The sequence below is a fragment of the Scophthalmus maximus genome, chromosome 13 (genome assembly GCF_022379125.1).
Source record: "Scophthalmus maximus strain ysfricsl-2021 chromosome 13, ASM2237912v1, whole genome shotgun sequence".
NCBI classification, from domain to species: domain Eukaryota; kingdom Metazoa; phylum Chordata; class Actinopteri; order Pleuronectiformes; family Scophthalmidae; genus Scophthalmus; species Scophthalmus maximus.
In genome coordinates this window covers 1,015,001-1,035,317 of record NC_061527.1, presented here as the reverse complement: position 1 = coordinate 1,035,317, position 20,317 = coordinate 1,015,001, and the positions used below count along the sequence as shown (strand labels likewise).

Here is a 20,317-nt window from a genome sequence, read left to right as displayed (position 1 = left end):
TTCACCTGAATGAATAACAAAAAAGAGGGAATTGTCCCCTCGTTCTACACTTCCCTGTTCGTCAACACCTCCACAAACTCAATCTCATTTCTGGGGTAGGAAAAAAGACTACAAATCTATAAAAATACCTTGAGTCTTCATTGGCCGAGTCAATCAACACCTTCCATCATGTACCACACTAACAGGCCTCATCATGTAGAGTAAGATCCCTCACTGAACACTCCGCACTGTCGCTGCTCTTCACTGCTCGCCCCTTTAATTCCCCCGCCGCGGATTAAAACCGATATCTGAGGTTGAATGCTTTAATCCCGGGTGTGTTCCTGCTGTGTGAGTCACACATCTGCAGGCTCAGATTGGTTCTGGTGGGCGAAAAAATAAATACGATTAATGTTGAAGGCACTGTGGTTGGGGGGGAGGAAAGCAGCAGTTGTGCTTTACTGTCGCTGGTAAGTAGAGTTTATAGAACGGCAAAGAAGAAGAAGTGATTTCCGGTAGTGTAGCTTTAGCAAGAGATACTTAAAGACGAGGTATCGGATCAGTACGTTGATTCGCGCATACGTCGATGTCCAATCTGGCACTTTCTGCGGAATCAGAATCTGAACAGTCCTAAAGGTTTCAGATGAATCGATCAACAGATAAAAGATGCAGCTGGCTCAGCTGCTGGTCCTGCTCCTCACATCCACAGTGACTCAGATCAATACTGTGTCTGTTGACACACTGACACAGAAATGTCAACAAGAGGGAGCGTCCACGACCCGGGACCGCCACACAAAGGTCATAGTCCAGAAGAAGAGTCAACGAGTCCACTCGTCTTTGTCTCAATCCTTAACGCCTCCCACACACTAGACGACTGTTTACAAGACTGCAACTAGATTCCTTTTTAGATTATTTCCCATAGTGCTCCTGGTGGACGTTTACAAGAAGGAGATTGTTGAACAATGGAGAAGAACCAGCAGCTTTGAGCCACTAGTTGACCGAGTGTGTGCGTGTGCGATGGTTTGGACAGAACATAAATGCCAACAAGAAAAAAAGAAGACGCTGCAGGATGTGGTGACGACGTGAACACATCCTCCTACATCGCATGGAGACTCTGGTGAAGCATCGGTTGATTTTATCGGAAGGTCGAGACGAGAAAAGACTTAACACAGCTCGGATCACCACCTCACACCGAACGACGGAGACGACGGGAGCGAGTCTCACTTCTGGCAAACCTCTCATGATTTTATACCGACATTTGTCTCCCACAGTGAAATCGCTTGTAAGTCGTTTGGTGTACATCACATTAGTCTTGCAGTTCATCTACAGTGTTTAGTCTGTAGATGTGTCATCAGAGTCTCAATGATTCTGGGCTGATTGATAATGAGAAAGATCACTAACGCTGCTGTGAAACCCTCACAGAAAGTAGGGCAGTCTGTCTTGGAAGGATTGAGGAGGATGAGGGAGCGACTTGTGTTGTGTGATTGTTTCAGACATGTTTGTGCTCCTATAGTTAGCTGCGGAGCCGGAGGAAGCAGGATGTTGTGTCGGAAGCTCCTCTGCTGGAATGGGGGCCCAAAAGTCAATAACCCCCCAATCAGGACCGGGAGGGACGGCTGCAGTGACTTCAACACACACACACACACACACACACACACACACACACACACACACACACACACACACACACACACACACACACACACACACACACACACACACACACACACACACACACACACACACACACACACACACACACACACACACACACACACACACAGAAGGAAGTCAGGCCGGCGACAAACACCTGTCAGACGCTGAGCGGTTGGAACTGAGGGCTGCTGATTGGTCGACCTCATTTCACTGAAGGAGAGAAGCAGTGAAAGTGGATTTCATAAAACGTTTCTCTTTCTCCGTTTCAGCTCTTCTTTGTCTTCGTCTTTCAGCGCAGTGGGAAATGGAAAGGCTCTTTATGTTGTGGATTAAATCCATCATGCTTCTGACAACGAGGAGCTCGTCCGTTTGTTTAAAATCATTTAGCTTTCATGAGCATGAATCTTTTAGTATACTGGATTATCCCGACTCTACTAGAACATTTGGGGGGGGAAAAATTCCACCTATTCATGCATCTGTGCATCATCTGTTCATCCTGCGCAGGGTCCGAGGGAGACTGGAGGCAAAATCATGGGGCAGTTGTGGGAACCAGTAGCTTCCCTGGGAATTCAAACCCTAAACAAATCTTGATTCGGTTGCTCAGACTTCAACTCAGAAGAAAAACAGGATGGTGCGACGGACAAAGACATGGCAGGTGGAGGAGGTTGTGAAATCAGCTCATCACTCAGCCACAGTGACTGGGGGAGGGGGGAGGGGGGAGGAGGGGAGTTTGTCTCTGAGCAGCGGCAGGGTGATGGATTCTGTTCATTAAGGACGTTGGTGTTGGTGATATAAGAATCCAGAATCTGGCTTCTTCAGGATTTTGCCGGAGAAGAGCTGCTGTTAAGAAACAACGTACAAGTTTGATAAAAGAAAACGGGGAAAACACCTCACTTCATCTCTGAAGCTTTGGGCTTTTGTTTTTAAAATTAAAAAATGTGATGAAAACCAAAAAAATACACACATTACGTCTCTCACTGTAATCTGGGGCTGCACAGAAATAAGAGCCGTTTCCATGCATCCATGTTCAGGACCCATCTGGGTGATAATTCTGCTTAATATGAGTTTTATAATTAGCATCATCCACCCTCCTGATTTGGTGCCACCTCACTAACACGCCTCTCTGCACCCATTAGCCATGTGGGCTCCATCAATCAGCCCGTCGGCCTCTGGCGGGTCCCAGAGGTCGCTGTGGCTCGACGCCTCCTCCGGCGCTCTGATCGCACAGATCTGCTTCACGAACGGAAAGAGAGTCACTGTCCCGTGTCAGTGTGAGGAGCTGGTTTACTGGTTAACCTCCGAGATGTTTAATGAACAGGAACGAGCAAAGAGCCGAGGCTTCTGTTGGAAGAGACGAGTCTGGCCGGTGGTGTGTATATACACATTTCCTTCATATTAATGTTAGCATCCAGTGCTGCTATCAAAGGCAAAATCTTTTTCACAATATCTTTATTATGATCCTGAATATGAGCATGATGAGTCTACTTTCATTTTAAAGAAATAAATGTCTCTCAGTAGATTGTCACTCCTCCGCCGAGGCCCAACAGTCCGGTTAAAATTGAATCAAACCACATCAAATCTCACACATTACTCATAGAATTATTCCACTAAATATGTTGTGGATCCCCGCGGCACGTTCAGCTCTGAGGTGAACAATGCAGACGAGGAGGCGGAGCCTCTGAGTTCACACAGCTGCAGTAGATGTGAGTGGTTCGTTGTCTGATACTGTTTATTGTGTGTGTGTGTGTGTGTGTGTGTAGGGCCGCGCTGTGTTTACTGCTCCCATTTAACCGTGTCAGAGAACACACGTGTGACCTGTAAAACAGGGATGGGTCAGGACCGCGCTCTGTCAGCCAATCAGCTGCCAGGAGGAACCCGCGACGGGCCCTGCAGAGGGAACTCGGGACGTCTTTAACAACTTTCCGGTGGAGAAAAGTGTCACACCATTCCTTCATCACACTTTTGCAGAATAAACGGGGAAAAACATGAAGCAGATTTAAAACTGATTTTAATCACCGGTCCCGTTCCAGTGGGCCGACTGAAAACAGGCTGCACGCAACCGACAGAAACAATGGGTCCCTGGACGCCAACAGCCAAATCATTCTTTGATTACAACAAATGTTTGTGTTCGCATTGTCCCTGGCAACATATTAACACACACACACACACACACATTCTCCAACAGTCACACACTCCAGTTAAGAAGTGACAGTGACATCATTCTTTTCCCAACGCTGCGACTGAAACCACCTCAAACCAGATGTTGACGGAGACAGAACCTGAAGGCCGCAGCTGTTTGTATCAACACACAGTGTGTCAGACGTGTGTGTGTGTGTGTGTGAGCGAGCGTACAGGATGGGATATGGAGAAAGTGAAACTGCCACGAAATGTTAATACAGGTTCAGTTCATATGGAAGTGACCTGATGTTGAGGATATCTGTTGTATCCATAGGTGTTTTATCAATAACAACTTACGGCTGATTAGTTGTTTAGTTCATCAAACAGAAAATACTTGTGAGGACTTGATGCTTTTCTCTGAGTCTGAAGACAAAAGTGGAAAATAGAAACGTGTCATTATGATGTTAAAACTGATTGCACAGTGTGATAGTGATATATTAAAAACATGACTCCATTCGCTCTTATATTGGTCCAATAAACTCTGAGTTCACCGTCTTAATCTCTCGGCAACCAGGGTGCGGTCTTCACGGAAAAATGACGGCCCTATTTCCGGCACAAAGGAAACTACATCACTTAAATGTTTAACCAAAACAAGGAGGAGAACAACGCTCTCCTGGTCTCTATCCCCAGAGAGGGAAATGGCCTTAGTGACAAAATACAAATCAACCTCACCAGAGAAGAAGAATCTAGTTGACGGACGAACAAAAGCAGGTGAATAAGTTTTACTAGATCAGTCAGGAACACAACCAGATACTTATTAATACGACCGGATGTTTAACTTCCAGGTTTATTCCTTCAAATCTGTGATTTTCACAGTTGTTTTCTGCTCCGGACAGTCGCCAGTAGCTGCTGCGGTTGAATTAGCCACGATGCTAACGCTGCCGCTAGTTAACGCTAGGAGCCAGAAAACGAAGGAGGAGCTTCAGTTTAACATCAAACTACTTTGTTCTTCTTCCTCTGTTTTCTCCAAAGTGGTGTTGACGACTTTCCTCAGGAGATATAAGGAAAAGTTCCTGGGTCATGAGGTCAAGGAAAGGTGTCAAGGAGGACGGATATGACTTAGGAAAAGTCGACAGCGCGGCTCAGAGAACCCGACTTCACTTTCACTAGACTATGTCGTCACGCGACAGGCGGATGTTATTGATGCGTCTGCCGTGGTGAAACTACAATTTACGAAGATGGACTACAAAAAACTTAAGCGGCTCCATCAGGAGGTTCCAGTGTTTTACCACTGTGTGACATCTGATGTTATGATTCATATGCAATATTCATATTACGACGTCCACTCCCTCAGACTCAGCACCTCCCTCTCCCCGACTCAAACCTTTAGTTTCAAGAGAAAGTTCTGGTGCTAAAATAACTGGGAAGATTAGAAAACGCACATTAATTGGGACACATTTGATGTTGTTATTGTTCACACAATTACCACTGGGTAACAAGAGTGGAGTCATATCGAACATCCAGAGGTCAGGGGGCGGAAACATGGCCTCATGCACAAATGTGGATTCATGAGCTGCAGAGATGACTTCATCTTTTTGGCAGCAGTTATTATTAAAAAAGGGAAAATGTCCATGTTTATATTGCACATGAGACCAATAAAATCTTTTCAGTTACATAGAACTTATAATATAGAATAAAACAGACAAATGATGGCAGGAGTCATACAGACGACACTTCACTGCTGTAGACTGCTCAATGATTATTAACACTGCTGCTTCTTACTCGTGAATAATATTCATGCATCGTCGTAGCTGATCTGGTCCCTAGGATTACATGGAAATATTAAGAAAAATCCATCCAACAGGTTCCCGAAGCCGCAATAAACAACATTAAACAAATACAAATAACCTGCTCACGACTGTTCATCTCCACAACAAACTTTATTAAAATCTTTCGAGGTCGACAGCGACTTCATTAATGTCCCAAACTGATACTGAGCAGATAACAGTGGAATCAGAGCGACGCAGATGAATATACAAGTATGACTCACAGCTGCAAGATGTTTCATCTGTCTGCTCATCTGTTTATATTCCCGCAATTTTTCCTCTCCATGGGAATTCAAATGTTTCCAAGTCTGAGGGCAGTGTGTCTTTATATGGTGTTTTTTACGTGAGCAACTTTTGTACTGCCAATAACTCCGCTCATAATCAATCAACAGACTTCAAATTAAATTCTTTGTGATGTCACAGAAACAAACCGGTTGATACGGACCCCCGACTCCCTCCATTAAAAAATGATGCCTGTAAATGTAATGTACAGTGCTGCCATTCATCGATTCATTGCCTTGTCATATATATATATATCTGTCAATGATTCCTAAGATGTCGTTATCAAACTTTTATGACAAATAAATAACTATAAATAAATAATTTTAAAAAAATTCTACCAAATATAAAGAACTTAAATTAAGAAAATTAACAATTTATTTCACGTAAAATGTAAATGTTGATAAAGATTTTTTTTTCCTGCAATGTTTGTTCTATACAATAAATGATTGCGGTAAACATATGCTTTGATACTAACATCGGCCGATATTATCGTCATCGATATTATCGTCTTCCGATATTATCGTCATCGATATTATCGTCCTCCGATATTATCGTCATCGATATTATCGTCATCGGTGTTATCGTCATCGATATTATCGTCATCGATATTATCGTCCTCCGATATTATCGTCCTCCGATGTTATCATCATCGGTATTATCGTCATCGATGTTATCGTCATCGATATTATCGTCCTCCGATGTTATCGTCATCGATATTATCGTCATCGATGTTATCGTCATCGATATTATCGTCTTCCGATGTTATCGTCATCGATATTATCGTCATCGATATTATCGTCCTCCGATGTTATCGTCATCGATATTATCGTCATCGATATTATCGTCCTCCGATGTTTTCGTCATCGGTGTTATCGGCCTCCGGTATCGCTCGGGTCGGCCCGCGCACTAACAGCGCGGGGCTCAGGTGTCGTGGTTGTCGCCCTGCGCGCGGACTGACAGGTGAGTCGCGGTGTGTTCGTGTCCACTCACCACGTCCTTGTCCTCCGCGCCGCTGCCCCGCGGCTCCATGTTACAGAGTTTCCTCTTGTTCTTATTTTCCGTCCTCCTCATCCCCTCAACTTCACCGTCAACTAACAATAGAACAACTCCTCTCTCTGTCGGTGCCTTCCGTTCGCCTGTGTCCGGGCTCAGCGCGTCCGCTCGGCCGGCGTCGCCCTCCGCGACCCCCCGGGGCTCGCCGCTGGATGAGTTGAGAATCGAGCCGGGAGTTTGTGCCGGACAGCCATCCCGTGTCACCTTCCCCGCGGGTGGCTCCACGTCAAGGGGAGAGGAAGAGGGGAAAACCCGCAGTGACGAGCTTATTATCGGCTTGTGATTTAGTTCGTGTAGTAGCTAGCTAGCTACCGGAGCTAGCTGCCTGCTGCGCGCCGCCTAGCTGCGCGGCTAGCCGGGCTACCTGCCCTGCACCGCCGCCAGCCACATCCGTGACAGGTCGGCCACCTTTCACTGCTCCACCGCTGCCTCCCGGGGGGACGGCTCCCGGTGACTCCCGCCTGGTTCTCGGCGGTTCGTCAGGCTGCGGCTGTCCGCTCCAGACAGCCCGCCTTCATTCCTCAGGTAAGAAAGAGGCTGAGCTCCGTGTTTTTATTTCTGACGCCGCCGGGAACGAGCGAGCTCCGTTGTCGACCTGCAGCCGCGACGCGACTCGACTCGTTTCCTGACTCCTCTGCTCCGACTGGGTCACTGTGACGTCAAGGTAGCACGAAAGAGGAGGACGCGACATCCGGTCGGGCTTCACCAGAATAAAAGCAGGGATACTTAAAAAAAATAAAAGCATTTAGAAACTGACTCGAAAACCAATTCAATTTTACATTTTCAATAATCTTTATTAGCATGTAAAAATAAATATGCATAACCCAGAAATGCCATATTTTAGTAAAAGTATAAAAAGAGCAGTGAAGCTACGGTTGGGCTTCACCAGAATAAAAGCACAGCTTCTTCAAAATAAAAGGATTTAGAAAACCAATTACATTTTTTACATTTTCACTAAGCTTTATTAGCATTTACATGAAAATTGCATTTTGCATCTCAAAATAAATACGCATAACTCAGAAATTGCGTATTTTAGTAAAAGTATTGAAAGAGCAGTGAAGCCACTTCCGGTCGGGCTTCACGAGAATAAAAGCACGGGTACTTCAAAACAAAAGGCTTTTAGAAACTGACCCGAAAACCAATTAAATTTTCAATAAGCTTTACTAGCATGTGAATTTTCAATAAGCTTTATCATCATGTTGTAATTTAATAATTACAGTTAAATTAACAAAAACAATTAAAAAAAACAGCAAATGTTAACAAGACAAAGTTATCAATTTAATATATTAAGATTTTAGTTTTTTATGCCTAGTCTTAATAATCCAGTAGTTATAGAATGCAGGCAAAACAATTAGTAAGATGACGTTGAAAGATGGATCGATATTTGTGCTAAAGTAGATGGACACCAAAGACCATTAATTTGGATGAGAGGAAATTTGAAGTTGAATGTTTCAAAACTTATAAATAGATCCTTTTGTTGTTTGTTTGTTATTTAAAAGGAAAATATGAGCAGAAATGTCCTGAAAGAGATAATAAGATACTTGAATGGTTGAAATAGCACAGTGGGTGACATCACTGCTCTCCAGCCAATCAGCATTCACACAGCCAATCAGCAGGAGTGTGAGGGTACGTTGTCCTGTGCTGCTTCCTGCTGGCGGAACACAAACGCACTGCCACGTCATCTGAGAGGGACCGCTCCTGGTTTTGTTCTTCTCATCACAGAGAAGCTGAAACACCCTGAAGTCGTGACGACGAGGGAATAACACGAGAATGTTTGATCATAATCGGAGAGAAATTAATTCATCCACAAGACACAAGTTGTTTTGTTCCTTTTTTATTGAAAAGCTTATTTTTTTCTTCTCATTTCAACCCCCCCAAAAAATCATTTCTATTAAAGAGAACATGCATGAAAATACAGCTGGTTTTTATCTTCTCTTCTCTCACAGCAACAACAAAACACACACACACTTTTCACTGATGTACATACGGTTTCTTATTTACACACACACAAACTCGAGTCGTGGTTCCTAAAAAAAACACAAACAATGACACACGTTTGACCTTTGACCTATGGGGTTATTACAATAATGAATATCTAAACCTTGCTTGTTGTTATTGATGCACAAATCCTTTTTATTTCTGAAAAGTGAGGTCGTTAAACTGCATCACGGTGATTGTCAGGACACATTTCAGCCTCAGAGCCAAAACCGACGACGTGGCACTTTAATAAATCCAGAACTAATACAGCAAAACCATAAACAATCATATATTGCACAATAACCCAGAAATTTGCATATTTCAGTAAAAGTATATAAAGGGCAGAAAGGTTCGTGCACAAAAAGAAAAAAAGAGTCAGTTCATACACAGAGAAATAAAGTGTCAGATCATAAGGATGTTAATATCTCCATGATTGTGATTGTCAGCTGAATTTTTTTTTTTTACAAATGAATCAAAAAGGGTAAAGATTAAAATAAAAAACATAAGAGGGTGTGGTCCTTTCCTCAAAAATGAAATGTCATCTCTCTTTGGATTAAAAAAATGAATCCCTCTCCACGTATTACAGATTGTCCGACAGGTCCCTGAAGGCATCGCTGAGCAGCTTGATTTGGTTAACACTGGTTCATCAGCAGGAAAAACACGGGTTGGACCCTTTTAAAAAATATATATTTATATATATATCTCCAGAGAAGTGACTCCATATTTAACAGTAACACTCTGGAGTTCGAGGATCACGAGACAAAAAGTCTTAAGTTGTAGTTTTGTTGGACAGTAAAATGTCTGCAGGTGATTCTTCTCCTTTATATCAGTAGTTTGGCCATTTGATGACTTCATCAGTACAATTAGGACACGGAGAGAGAATCTCCTGTAGCATCAGCACGTATGGCTTCGATTCCACAAGCTGCTCAAACCCACATGCAACTACACAACTACACAACTACACAACTACACACACTAACTACACACTAAGTACGAGAAGAAACTTTTCACTTTGGTTTTCAGCTCATCTGGCGCCTCCTCTCCCCTGAATGCTGACGTGCGACGCCGAAGCTGGATTGTGATTGGCTGCCGCTGGTTTGCAAGTGGATGTGAAACTTGAATTTATTACTAGAATTATTTTTGTGCTCCTGAAAGACTCAGATCAGACGTGAACTTGAGCCAAACTCAATCTCGTCTCTAATGAAAAAGAAAATACTGAACAGGAGACGATGATGAGGAACTTGCTGTGCTGGTGCACTACAGGACGGCCGCCTGCAGGGGGCGCTGGTGGGGAGCAGGTGTCCGGACAGCAGAGGAGGAGGAGGAGGAGGAAGGATGGGGCGTCATCATGACGCTCCAACCAGGAGAGAAGGCGAGTTCACAGAAGCCTCCTGCGCTTTCACCTGAGAAGTAGAAGGTGAGGAGGATCTGATCAGAGCGATCAGCTTTACGTTAAATAATTGATAACTTAAATAATTCCCTCAAATTTAACACGGTTCTTCTGTTTGTACAGGAGCAGCGAGTCTCGTCTCCAAGTCGATAAACTACAAGAGCAAGAAGCAGGAAGTGGCCAAATGCAATAATAATCAAACCTGATTGTTCAAGTAGTGGCTGCGTGTGCAAGTGATTCATTTGAGGGTACGTTTTTTTAAAAATTGAAAACAGAATTCATTTCTCCTTCACATCTTTAGACTCCGGGATCACGGCTTCAACCAACTGACAGGAGTTCATAACGTTCTACAACATTCTGAGTGAGTGAAATATGAATCTTTACACTGACGTGTCTGTAAAACAACAACAACAATAGCAAACACACACACACACACACACACACACACACACACATCGTCACTTGGCTCAAAAAGAAAATCAGTTCTGTTCACATCCAGTGTTTCACGTCGTCTCCTCATTTCACCTCACATCTGCCTCTGAGGTCGTGTGTGTGTGTGTGTGTGTGTGTGTGTGTGTGTGTGTGTGTGTGAACCCTGACGTTGTTAGTACAACACCACACAGGCCTCTGTTAAACCATCACCGTTAAAAACTAAATGTAATCACAAAAACTATTGAGAAAGTGATTTAAAAACTCACTCAGGTCATTTCTGTTTATGCTCATTTTGATCTGCACTGTTTATTCCTGTGTTTGTTGTAAACCACTTCTTAACCTTGCTATAAAAATACATCTTAATTGTTATTATTAGTTATTACAACTTACAACCATCCTAAAAAACTTCAAGATGAATTTAGTTAAAGTTTTAATAAAATTTGACTAATTTCCATCAAAAAGCCGACGGTTTGATCAAGTTTTGAGATCACTGCACTGCACACAGCAAAGCCAAAGGATCGTACCTTTAACAGGCCAGGGGCGTGAGGAAGAGGAGGAGGAAGAGGAGGAGGAAAAGAAGGAAGAGGAGGGAGGAGGAGGAAGAGGAGGGATGGAGGAAGAGGCTCGACGAAGGGCAGAAATCCTGAGCTGGTTCTCCTGAGGAGACTCAGCAGGAGGAGAGACGATGTGACAGAGACAAGAAGGAAACAAAAGCATTTTCATATCTCATCTTCATCTTCATCTTCATCTCAACCAACCACCTGAGATCTTCTCACCTGCTGGAGCTAAAGAATCCAGAGGAAACTGAACCTGAGAACTCACCTGTAAGTTTGTCTTGGCCTTTCTCAAGACGTCCCGAGTCCTCGACACTGTGCACACACGCATACACACACACACACACACACACACACACACACACACACACACACAGGGCAACTGTGAGTCATCAGTTATGTGTCCGTCAGTGAAACAACAGAAAATACAAAACTGACTGATAACGACAGAACAGCTCGAATCTGTCTGCTGAAGTAAAATATTAAAGATAAAGAAGAGAAGACGAAATATGTAAAAAGAGGAGAAGAAAAGAAGAAAGAGGAGAAAGACTCACGCTGGCTGACGATGAAGTTCTCCATGTTGTCTCTGGTGCGGTCGCAGCTCCTCACTCTCTCCATCACGTCCTTGAGAGCCTGCTCCTGCTCCGAGAGCCTCAGACGGAGAGACACCACCTCGTCCGTCTGAAACACACACACACACACACACACACACACACACACACACACACACACACACACACACACACACACACACACACTGTCATTAGCATGAAGTAAACACAGAATCAGTGGATCGATTGTTGAGTTTGAAAAAACACTGCACTCCCAAAGTAGAATGAAAAACATGAAGAGTGTAATAAAGTATTATCAAATTAAAATATGTAATTAATCAACTGTTTTTATCTTTAATTTTTTATTTTAATGGAATAGTGGAAGAATAATGCTTTGTTTTCTAAGTGTGTTTTTTGTTATTTTCATTTTTTTTGTTATTGTCACAAGAATTATGATAATAAGTCAACTTTTTGAACGAGGTTTTTACACAGATTCCTTCAGACGAGTCTGTACTTCCTGTAACTACATGTTGCTGCTAAGAAATATAGCGAGAGTGTTGAGAGAATGAAACTTGCGCCGACTTCACTGACAGAAAGAAACAAAGGAAATCTGCTTTGTGATTCAGTATTTCCCTCTGACCTGCTTGGTTTCCTCAGGGTTCGGCAGAGTCGCCCTCCAGAACATGCCCAGCAGAGCGTCCGCCTCCTCCAGGATCTGTCGCAGGGTCTGAGCGTCCGACAGCAGCGTCCCCGCCGAGCCCGCGTCCGGATCCTGCGACGGGGGAAAACCGGAAGGCGCCGCCTGTTAAAACGTGCCGCAGCGTAACGACGCGTGTGACGGTTCTGCGACGTCTCACCTGACGAGGGCTGAACTCCTGCCGGGCCGGGGGGGCGAGCAGCGGGCGGAGGGCGACCTCCATCCTGCAGAGCAGCGTGCCTCCCTCCACGACCTGCTGCTGCAGGGCCTGGAAGTCGTCGATGTGGCCCACGGCGTGGCGGCCGTGACGGCTGGCGAAGGAACCGTCCGGCACTTGTCCCTGCAGGGTTGAGGCTGCAGGAGGGAACACGAGAGTCGGAACGGGGCGATTAGTCAACGGACATTTCAAAAAAATAGCTTGTGTCAAGAATCTGGAGGCGACTGAGATTCTCACCGGCGTCGACGTCTCCAGTCTCGTGTTTGTGCAGAGAACGCAGCGGAGAGGAGGGAACGCCGCCGAGTCCCGTGTCTCTGACCGGCGGAGAGCGAGCGTTGTCTGTGGAGGAAGATTCTCGTCAGAACTGAACGTCTACGTCAGTGTGACGTCCTGTTCACACCTGGTGTTTCACATCTGTCTCATCTTTGCATTACATTGTGTTTTAGTTTGATCAGATTAAATCTGGTCGAGCTAATCGGCTTGAAACCGCCTGCCGATGTTCAGGGACGAGCACATAGGTGGAAAATAATCGCACATGACTGTTGTTGACCAGTGAACACGTCAAGCGGCGCTTCAAGATGGAGGACGGAGAGAAGACGAGACCGATCCAAAAGCTAGAAAAACACAATAGCACAGCTTCACTGATGGCGGCCATCTTCTATTCTTCTTCTAGATTCTCTTGTTGTTGTTTTTTCGACCTTCGCTAAAACGCAGACGAGGATGTGGCCTGACCGGGACAGAGATCAGATCTCACTGATCGTACGTCACCTGATCAATCTGAACTGGGCCTCAGAATCAATCAGTGTGACCTGCTCTCTCCTCTCAGACCTACTGACCGTTGAAGAGCAGCCTCCGGGCTCGGGGGCGACCAATCAGCTGCGGCTCCAGCTGGACGTGCAGCTGCCTGGGGTCAAAGGTGATGCCGCCGACCGGACCTGTGGAGAAACACACCGACGCGTGATGAGTAACACAGGTAAATCAGTGTTGTGAGGAGGCGTTCAGGTGCTCTCAGGGTTTTATTTGTGTACCTGAGTGTGTGTTGCTGGTGGCTCCGCCCCCTCCGTGGCACACCTGCAGCTCACACTGAAGCGAGCGGACGAGGCTGCGGCTCTCTAACAGCTGCTGCTGGAGGATGTTCACCTCGTGCTGGAGTCTGTCAGCGAAGATAAACCACACGCTGGTTAACTTACTCTCTATACAATGTATATATTTATATATATGTATATTTATATTTATACATAAATGTCCACACACACACACACACACACACCTGTTGATGGTTTCCTGGCTCCTCTGTCGGTCTTGTTTCAGTTGTGCGATCTCTCCGTTGTGAGCTTCAGCTTCAGCCTGCGACTTCCGGCTCTGCTCCGCCCACCTCTCCACCTCAAGCTCCGCCTCCTTCAACCTGGCCCTGTCCGAGAGCGCCGCCTCCCTCAGCAGCTCCGCCTCCTTAGCGCCCTCTGCAGGGGACAGACGATAGAACTGTTAATAACTTCTGTGTTCTGATTATTAAAAGAGGAATTTATCTCCGTCCCGTCAGAAACTCGTCAGAGCAGCGCTGGGTTTCCTCTCTGGTTCTGGTTCTGGTTCTGGTTCTGGACCAGATCATCGGATCGTACCTGCGCTGGCCTGTCTCAGCTGGTTCAGTAGACGGACGTTCTCCTCCTTCAGGAGTCTGATCTCAGAGGAGAGCTGCCCCACAGAGTCCAGGCCCTGGATGTAGATGTTGGTAGGAGCTCCTGAGGAAGAGGAGGAGGAGGAGGAAGAAGAGGAGGAGGAAGAGGAGGAGGAGGAGGAGGAGGAAGAGGCAGAAGGTGAGGAGGAAGAAGAGGGAGACATCTTATTTCACTTATAATTAGTAAACTAACATTATGGTTGGTGTTGTGTTGGTGTTGTGTTGTGTTGTGTTGGTGTTGTAGTGTTGTGTTAGTGTTGTAGTGTTGTGTTAGTGTTGTAGTGTTGTAGTGTTGTGTTAGTGTTGTAGTGTTGTGTTGGTGTTGTGTTGGTGTTGTAGTGTTGTGTTGTAGTGTTGTGTTGTGTTGGTGTTGTGTTGTGTTGGTGTTGTGTTGGTGTTGTGTTGGTGTTGTGTTGTGTTGTGTTGGTGTTGTGTTGGTGTTGTAGTGTTGTGTTGTGTTGGTGTTGTGTTGTGTTGGTGTTGTGTTGTGTTGGTGTTGTGTTGTGTTGTGTTGTGTTGTGTTGTGTTGTGTTGTAGTGTTGTGTTGGTGTTGTGTTGTGTTGTGTTGGTGTTGTGTTGTGTTGGTGTTGTGTTGTAGTGTTGTGTTGTGTTGTGTTGTGTTGGTGTTGTGTTGGTGTTGTGTTGGTGTTGTGTTGGTGTTGTAGTGTTGTGTTGTAGTGTTGTGTTGTGTTGGTGTTGTGTTGTGTTGTGTTGGGTTGGTGTTGTGTTATGTTGGTGTTGTGTTGTGTTGGTGTTGTGTTGGTGTTGTGTTATGTTGGTGTTGTGTTGTGTTGGTGTTGTGTTGGTGTTGTGTTGTGTTGTGTTGGTGTTGTGTTGTGTTGGTGTTGTGTTGTAGTGTTGTGTTGTGTTGGTGTTGTGTTGTGTTGTGTTGTGTTGTGTTGTGTTGGGTTGGTGTTGTGTTGTGTTGGTGTTGTGTTGGTGTTGTGTTGGTGTTGTGTTGGTGTTGTGTTGTGTTGGTGTTGTGTTGGTGTTGTGTTGGTGTTGTAGTGTTGTGTTGTAGTGTTGTGTAGTGTTGTGTTGTGTTGGTGTTGTAGTGTTGTGTTGGTGTTGTGTTGGTGTTGTGTTGTGTTGTGTTGTGTTGGTGTCGTAGTGTTGTGTTGTAGTGTTGTATTGTGTTGTGTTGGTGTTGTGTTGGTGTTGTAGTGTTGTGTTGGTGTTGGTGTTGTGTTGGTGTTGTGTTGGTGTTGTGCTGTGTTGTAGTGTTGTGTTGGTGTTGTAGTGTTGTGTTGGTGTTGTAGTGTTGTGTTGGTGTTGTAGTGTTGTGTTGGCATTGTGTTGTGTTGTGTTGGTGTTGTAGTGTTGTGTTGGTGTTGTGTTGTGTTGGTGTTGTGTTGTGTTGGTGTTGTGTTGTGTTGGTGTTGTGTTGGTGTTGTAGTGTTGTGTTGGTGTCGTTACCCTTCTCAGAGTTGTTGCGGGTCAGTCGATCCTCCAGCTGCTGACGCAGACGCTCGTTGGTCTGGATGGAATCTTCTAGTCTCTGTCTCAGACTCCTCACCTCCCTCAGGTGCTCCTTCATCAGGTCAGAGCCTGCAGACAGACAGGCAGTTAGAAACAGACAGACAGACAGACAGACAGAGAGACAGACAGACAGACAGTCAGTCAGTCAGTCAGTCAGACAGACAGACAGGCAGTTAGAAACAGACAGACAGACAGGCAGTTAGAAACAGACAGACAGACAGACAGACAGGCAGTTAGAAACAGACAGACAGACAGTCAGTCAGACAGACAGTCAGTCAGACAGACAGACAGACAGACAGACTTGGTCTCCGACCTGCGTGGCTGGTGCCCGACTGGTATCCCGACGATCCCGACGACAGGTCAGCTCCGAGTCTCGCTGGTCGGCCGAGGTTGTAGGTCGTATCCCACAATGCACTGCTCTCCAGCAGGCTGGCCCCGGCCTTCATCGCCAGGCCGGCGTCCAGGCCGCTGCCATAAGGAGACGCCTGGTACCCGTGGAGGGAGAGCGGCAGGAAGGAGGAGGGGTCCGTCTGCTGGCGGGCAAACAGGAAACCAGGAGGTTTGGACTGTGGCGTGGAAAACCCTGTGGAGGTGGAGGTGAGAAAATAATTGAACTGAATAACAGAAAAGATAGACATCCATTTTAAACAATCATCGCGTGTGAGTGATCCACAAAGGAAGCAGAGAGACTGAGAGAGACGAGGGGATTTGTCCTTCGACATCAGGAAACAAAGTCTGTTAATCAGTCGGACAAAATCTGTCTGCGCTCAAATCTCCAGTCCTCATCAGTGTCGAGAGACAAATCCCTCTGCAGCCGATGAGAGAGAGAGTGATGAAGACGAGAGAGAGTGATGAAGACGAGAGAGAGTGATGAAGAGGAGAGAGAGTGATGAAGACGAAAGAGAGTGATGAAGAGGAGAGAGAGAGAGAGAGTGATGAAGACAAGAGAGAGAGAGAGAGTGATGAAGACGAGAGAGAGAGAGAGAGAGAGAGAGTGATGAAGACGAGAGAGAGAGAGAGAGAGAGAGAGTGATGAAGATGAGAGAGAGTGATGAAGACGAGAGAGAGAGAGAGAGTGATGAAGATGAGAGAGAGAGTGATGAAGATGAGAGTCAGAGTGATGAAGACGAGAGAGAGAGAGAGAGTGATGAAGACGAGAGAGTGAGTGATCAAGACGAGAGTCAGAGTGATGAAAAGGAGAGAGAGAGAGAGAGTGATGAAGACAAGAGAGTGAGTGATGAAGAGGAGAGAGAGAGAGAGAGAGTGATGAAGAAGAGAGAGGGAGAGAGAGTGATCAAGACGAGAGTCAGAGTGATGAAGAGGAGAGAGAGAGAGAGAGTGATGAAGACAAAGAAAAGAGGAGTTCACGCAGCAGCTGACGCTCACACTGGTGATGAGGAGGCAGATCTTTAGCTTCTTCACACACGGAAGACAGCTCTTCAGTCGTGGCTCAATCTGACCTCAATTCACGAAAATAAATATTAGACGTCTGGCGCCCTCCAGTGGCAGCATGAACATGTACTGCACCCTCTCCAGACAAATGTTCTCTTGGCGACAATCAAACACGATAAAACGTGTCGGACAGCTGATGAAGCCTCTGAACAACTGGACTCAGTATCATCAAGCTTCACACTGTTAGTTCTCTCTCTCACACACACACACACACACACACACACACACACACACACTCATGCAGGTACAGTCGGACTGACGCACTCTCACTGTCCAGCTGCCTCTGCAACATCTGCAGCTCCTGGTGAACCTCAGCCAGGGTGAAACCCACGCCCCCGCCTCCGCCGCCGTGGAGACGGGTTCGCGGGGTGGAGGGGTGGGGGTGAAGGGGCGAGGGTGCAGTGCGGGCGGAGGGGGGAGGGTAGAGGGGGGCGGAGGTGAAGACTGAGGCCGGTGCTGGAAAGAACGGAAGTGTGAAAAGAAAAAAGATGAGCGGATGATTTAAAGGACAGGAAGTGAAACAAGAGGGAGAAGGAAGATGAGGAGGTGAAAGTGGAATAATCATAAATAATAATAACGACATGAATGTAACGTCTGCCTCCTACCTGTCTGACTCTGCATGACTGCAGGTTTGAGTGGCGAGCCGGGGCAGTGCATGCTGGGACAGCTGAGGCAGGACGGGGTTTTGTGGGATGAGGCGATGGATGGAGGGCCAGACGTGTGGTGGGACATGTGGGAGGGGCAATCTGGAAATGAGCAGAGTCTGACGTGAGCGTGATGTGTTCCGCCTGTCGGTTTTGATATTTGATATTTGATATTTGGATCGTCACGCTCTCACCTGTGCCGACTCGGGTGGAGCTGGACGTCTCCTCCGCACCGAGCTCGCTGGCGGCGTCCACGTCGGAGCAGAGCTCCAGGTCCTCGTTCGTGGAGACTTGCTCGTCGGAGACATAGGAGATGCGATCTGATTGGTCGGTGGCGTCGGAGAGGGCGTGGCTGCTGCAGGGCGTGTCCGACCGATGCGAGTGATGATGATGAGGATGATGCTGGTTCAGTTTGGTGCGGAGAGACTCGATGATCTTGTCTTTCTGCTGCAGCTCCTTACTGAGCCTGCACACAAACACACAGACACAAATATATATCATCAATATGTTGTGGTCAAGTCCGTTGACTTTATTTATTAGTGTGAACCATACAAATATAAGTGTTAGTAAATCTACTTCACTATAGTTTGTTTTTTGACTTCCAGAGATCGTCAGGAAACCAACCACCCAACAGCTAACTAGCTATCTAACTAACTAACTGACAACCAATAACCAACCAACCAACTAACTAATTAACTAACAAACAAACAACAAACAGCTAATTAGCTAACTAACTAACAAACAACCAAAAAGCAACCAAACTAACTAACTACCAAACAAACCAACTAGCAAACAATAAACACAAGCCAGCTAACTGGCTGACTCACTAACCAACTAACTAACCAACAGAGGTGAAAACATCCGTGACCTCGTATGTGGAGGTAAACAACAAATCTGTAGTTTTGAATTTGGTGCTGGAACTATATTTGTTATCGAAGCCTCAACGCATCGCGACGTCTCATTGGTTCGGGAGCTTTTTGTCCAGCGCCATCTTGGTTTTTGGAAACTATGCACCAAACCAAGCAGCCGTCAATCACACCGTAGCCACGCCCCCAACACCTCCAGTGCTTTATGGTCCGTTTGACTGTAACTGAACCATCATGTTACAAAATGAACATCAGACTTGAAACTAGAGATTGAACCATAAACTTCCTCAGGACAATGTTTTACTGACGTCATGACTCAAGTGAGGAGTCACGTTCTCACAGTCGCCCTCTGCTGGTCAGGACACAGAACACGTTTGTCAGGTTTGGTTCCATCGTGTGTGAACCGAGGCCAAAACCAAAACTCTTTGATTTGCACACACGGTGAGTTGATGAGACGATGAGAGAGACTGTCTGTCTCTCTCTGTATCCTGTTTTGTTTCTTACTTGTGGATCTGTGCGAGCAGCGTCCTCCGCTCCCTGTCACAGTGTCTCTTCAGCAGCAGCAGCTCTCGCTCCTGAGCCTTCCTCTCCCACAGGGAGAAGGAGAACAGAGAGTCTCTGTACAGGGGGCTGCTCCTCGACAGCATGGCCTTCCACAGAGGAGCCATCGGCCGCCGCTGCCCACTGACCCTCCCGTCGGCCCTCCTCCCTCCCTGTCAATCACAGTTGGTCTTCAGAGGAAACCCAACACGGCTCATGAGCTCGGCGGGTCAAGGTCGTGACCCCCGGGTGCAGTGGACGGGACAGAGGGCGAACGACGGATAAAGGGATGACAGGGCGAGTGGACGGTCAGGTGAGTAAATCCCGATTATGTTCCCGGCCGGCCCACGGAGACGGATGCTGCTGAGCTGTTCGGACCAACAGGTGGCGACGCACACGGATTCTGAGGTTCTGTTCAAATCCCAACGACCAACGAGCGTTTGCTGGTATGATCCGGCCTCAGAAGATGAGGCGGGCGGTTCAGCTGCTGCAGCTCACACAAAAGCACAGTTTTGACGCAGCAGCATGTGAGCAGATTAAGCGTGAAATGAATTCAAAAGGCTCAAGTTCAATGTGAGTGACAGGCAGATAATGAGTGACAGCTGGAGGAAACCGGAGGCTGCACGAGGAGGAACTGGTCCTTGAAAAGAGTCGTGGAAGGAAATTCTCTTGTTGCCGCTTTCGGACTGAAGGTCTCATCCCGCCAGCAGCCGCAGCATCAACGTTCCCGAGGGAGGAGTGACGAGGTCGACGGAGCGACACCAGGAGGAGGAGGAGGAGGAGGAGGAGGAGGAGGAGGAGGAGGGATGCATACGTCATCCAGTGGACGTCCGGTCCCGAGGGCTCGTGTGTTCACGCTCCACCGACCGTCAGAGAAAAGAGACAAACAGCAGACGAGCGGCAGCTTCCTCGGAATTCATAAATGAAACCCA

General features: G+C 46.5%; 2 protein-coding genes across 13 annotated transcripts in view; both read right to left on the bottom strand.

Annotated features, from left to right (window-relative positions):
* Nucleotides 1–7,570, bottom strand: part of mast2 (microtubule associated serine/threonine kinase 2) — an 88,686-nt gene extending 81,116 nt beyond the window's left edge. For all 6 annotated transcript variants that reach the window (XM_035648906.2, XM_035648907.2, XM_035648908.2 and 3 more), the window contains exon 1: nt 6,849–7,570. In XM_035648906.2, the coding sequence (XP_035504799.2) occupies nt 6,849–6,929 (81 nt within the window). In that variant the 5' untranslated portion in view covers nt 6,930–7,570. The remainder of the gene's footprint in view (nt 1–6,848) is intronic.
* Nucleotides 7,571–8,729: 1,159 nt separating this feature from the next.
* Nucleotides 8,730–20,317, bottom strand: part of LOC118318860 (phosphodiesterase 4D interacting protein) — an 82,116-nt gene continuing 70,528 nt past the window's right edge. For 4 of the 7 annotated variants that reach the window (XM_035648903.2, XM_035648902.2, XM_035648905.2 and 1 more), the window contains 16 exons: nt 18,174–18,445; nt 17,941–18,081; nt 17,600–17,791; nt 16,197–16,466; nt 15,821–15,952; nt 14,349–14,468; nt 14,000–14,189; nt 13,758–13,882; nt 13,566–13,664; nt 12,967–13,068; nt 12,673–12,866; nt 12,456–12,587; nt 11,819–11,945; nt 11,533–11,579; nt 11,235–11,367; nt 8,730–10,291 (listed from right to left, as the gene is read on the bottom strand). In XM_035648903.2, coding sequence (XP_035504796.2) covers nt 10,146–10,291; nt 11,235–11,367; nt 11,533–11,579; nt 11,819–11,945; nt 12,456–12,587; nt 12,673–12,866; nt 12,967–13,068; nt 13,566–13,664; nt 13,758–13,882; nt 14,000–14,189; nt 14,349–14,468; nt 15,821–15,952; nt 16,197–16,466; nt 17,600–17,791; nt 17,941–18,081; nt 18,174–18,445 — 2,422 coding nt within the window. In that variant the 3' untranslated portion in view covers nt 8,730–10,145. The remainder of the gene's footprint in view (nt 10,292–11,234; nt 11,368–11,532; nt 11,580–11,818; nt 11,946–12,455; nt 12,588–12,672; nt 12,867–12,966; nt 13,069–13,565; nt 13,665–13,757; nt 13,883–13,999; nt 14,190–14,348; nt 14,469–15,820; nt 15,953–16,196; nt 16,467–17,599; nt 17,792–17,940; nt 18,082–18,173; nt 18,446–20,317) is intronic. The other 3 variants (XM_035648900.2, XM_035648899.2, XM_035648901.2) reach the window with 3 other exon arrangements.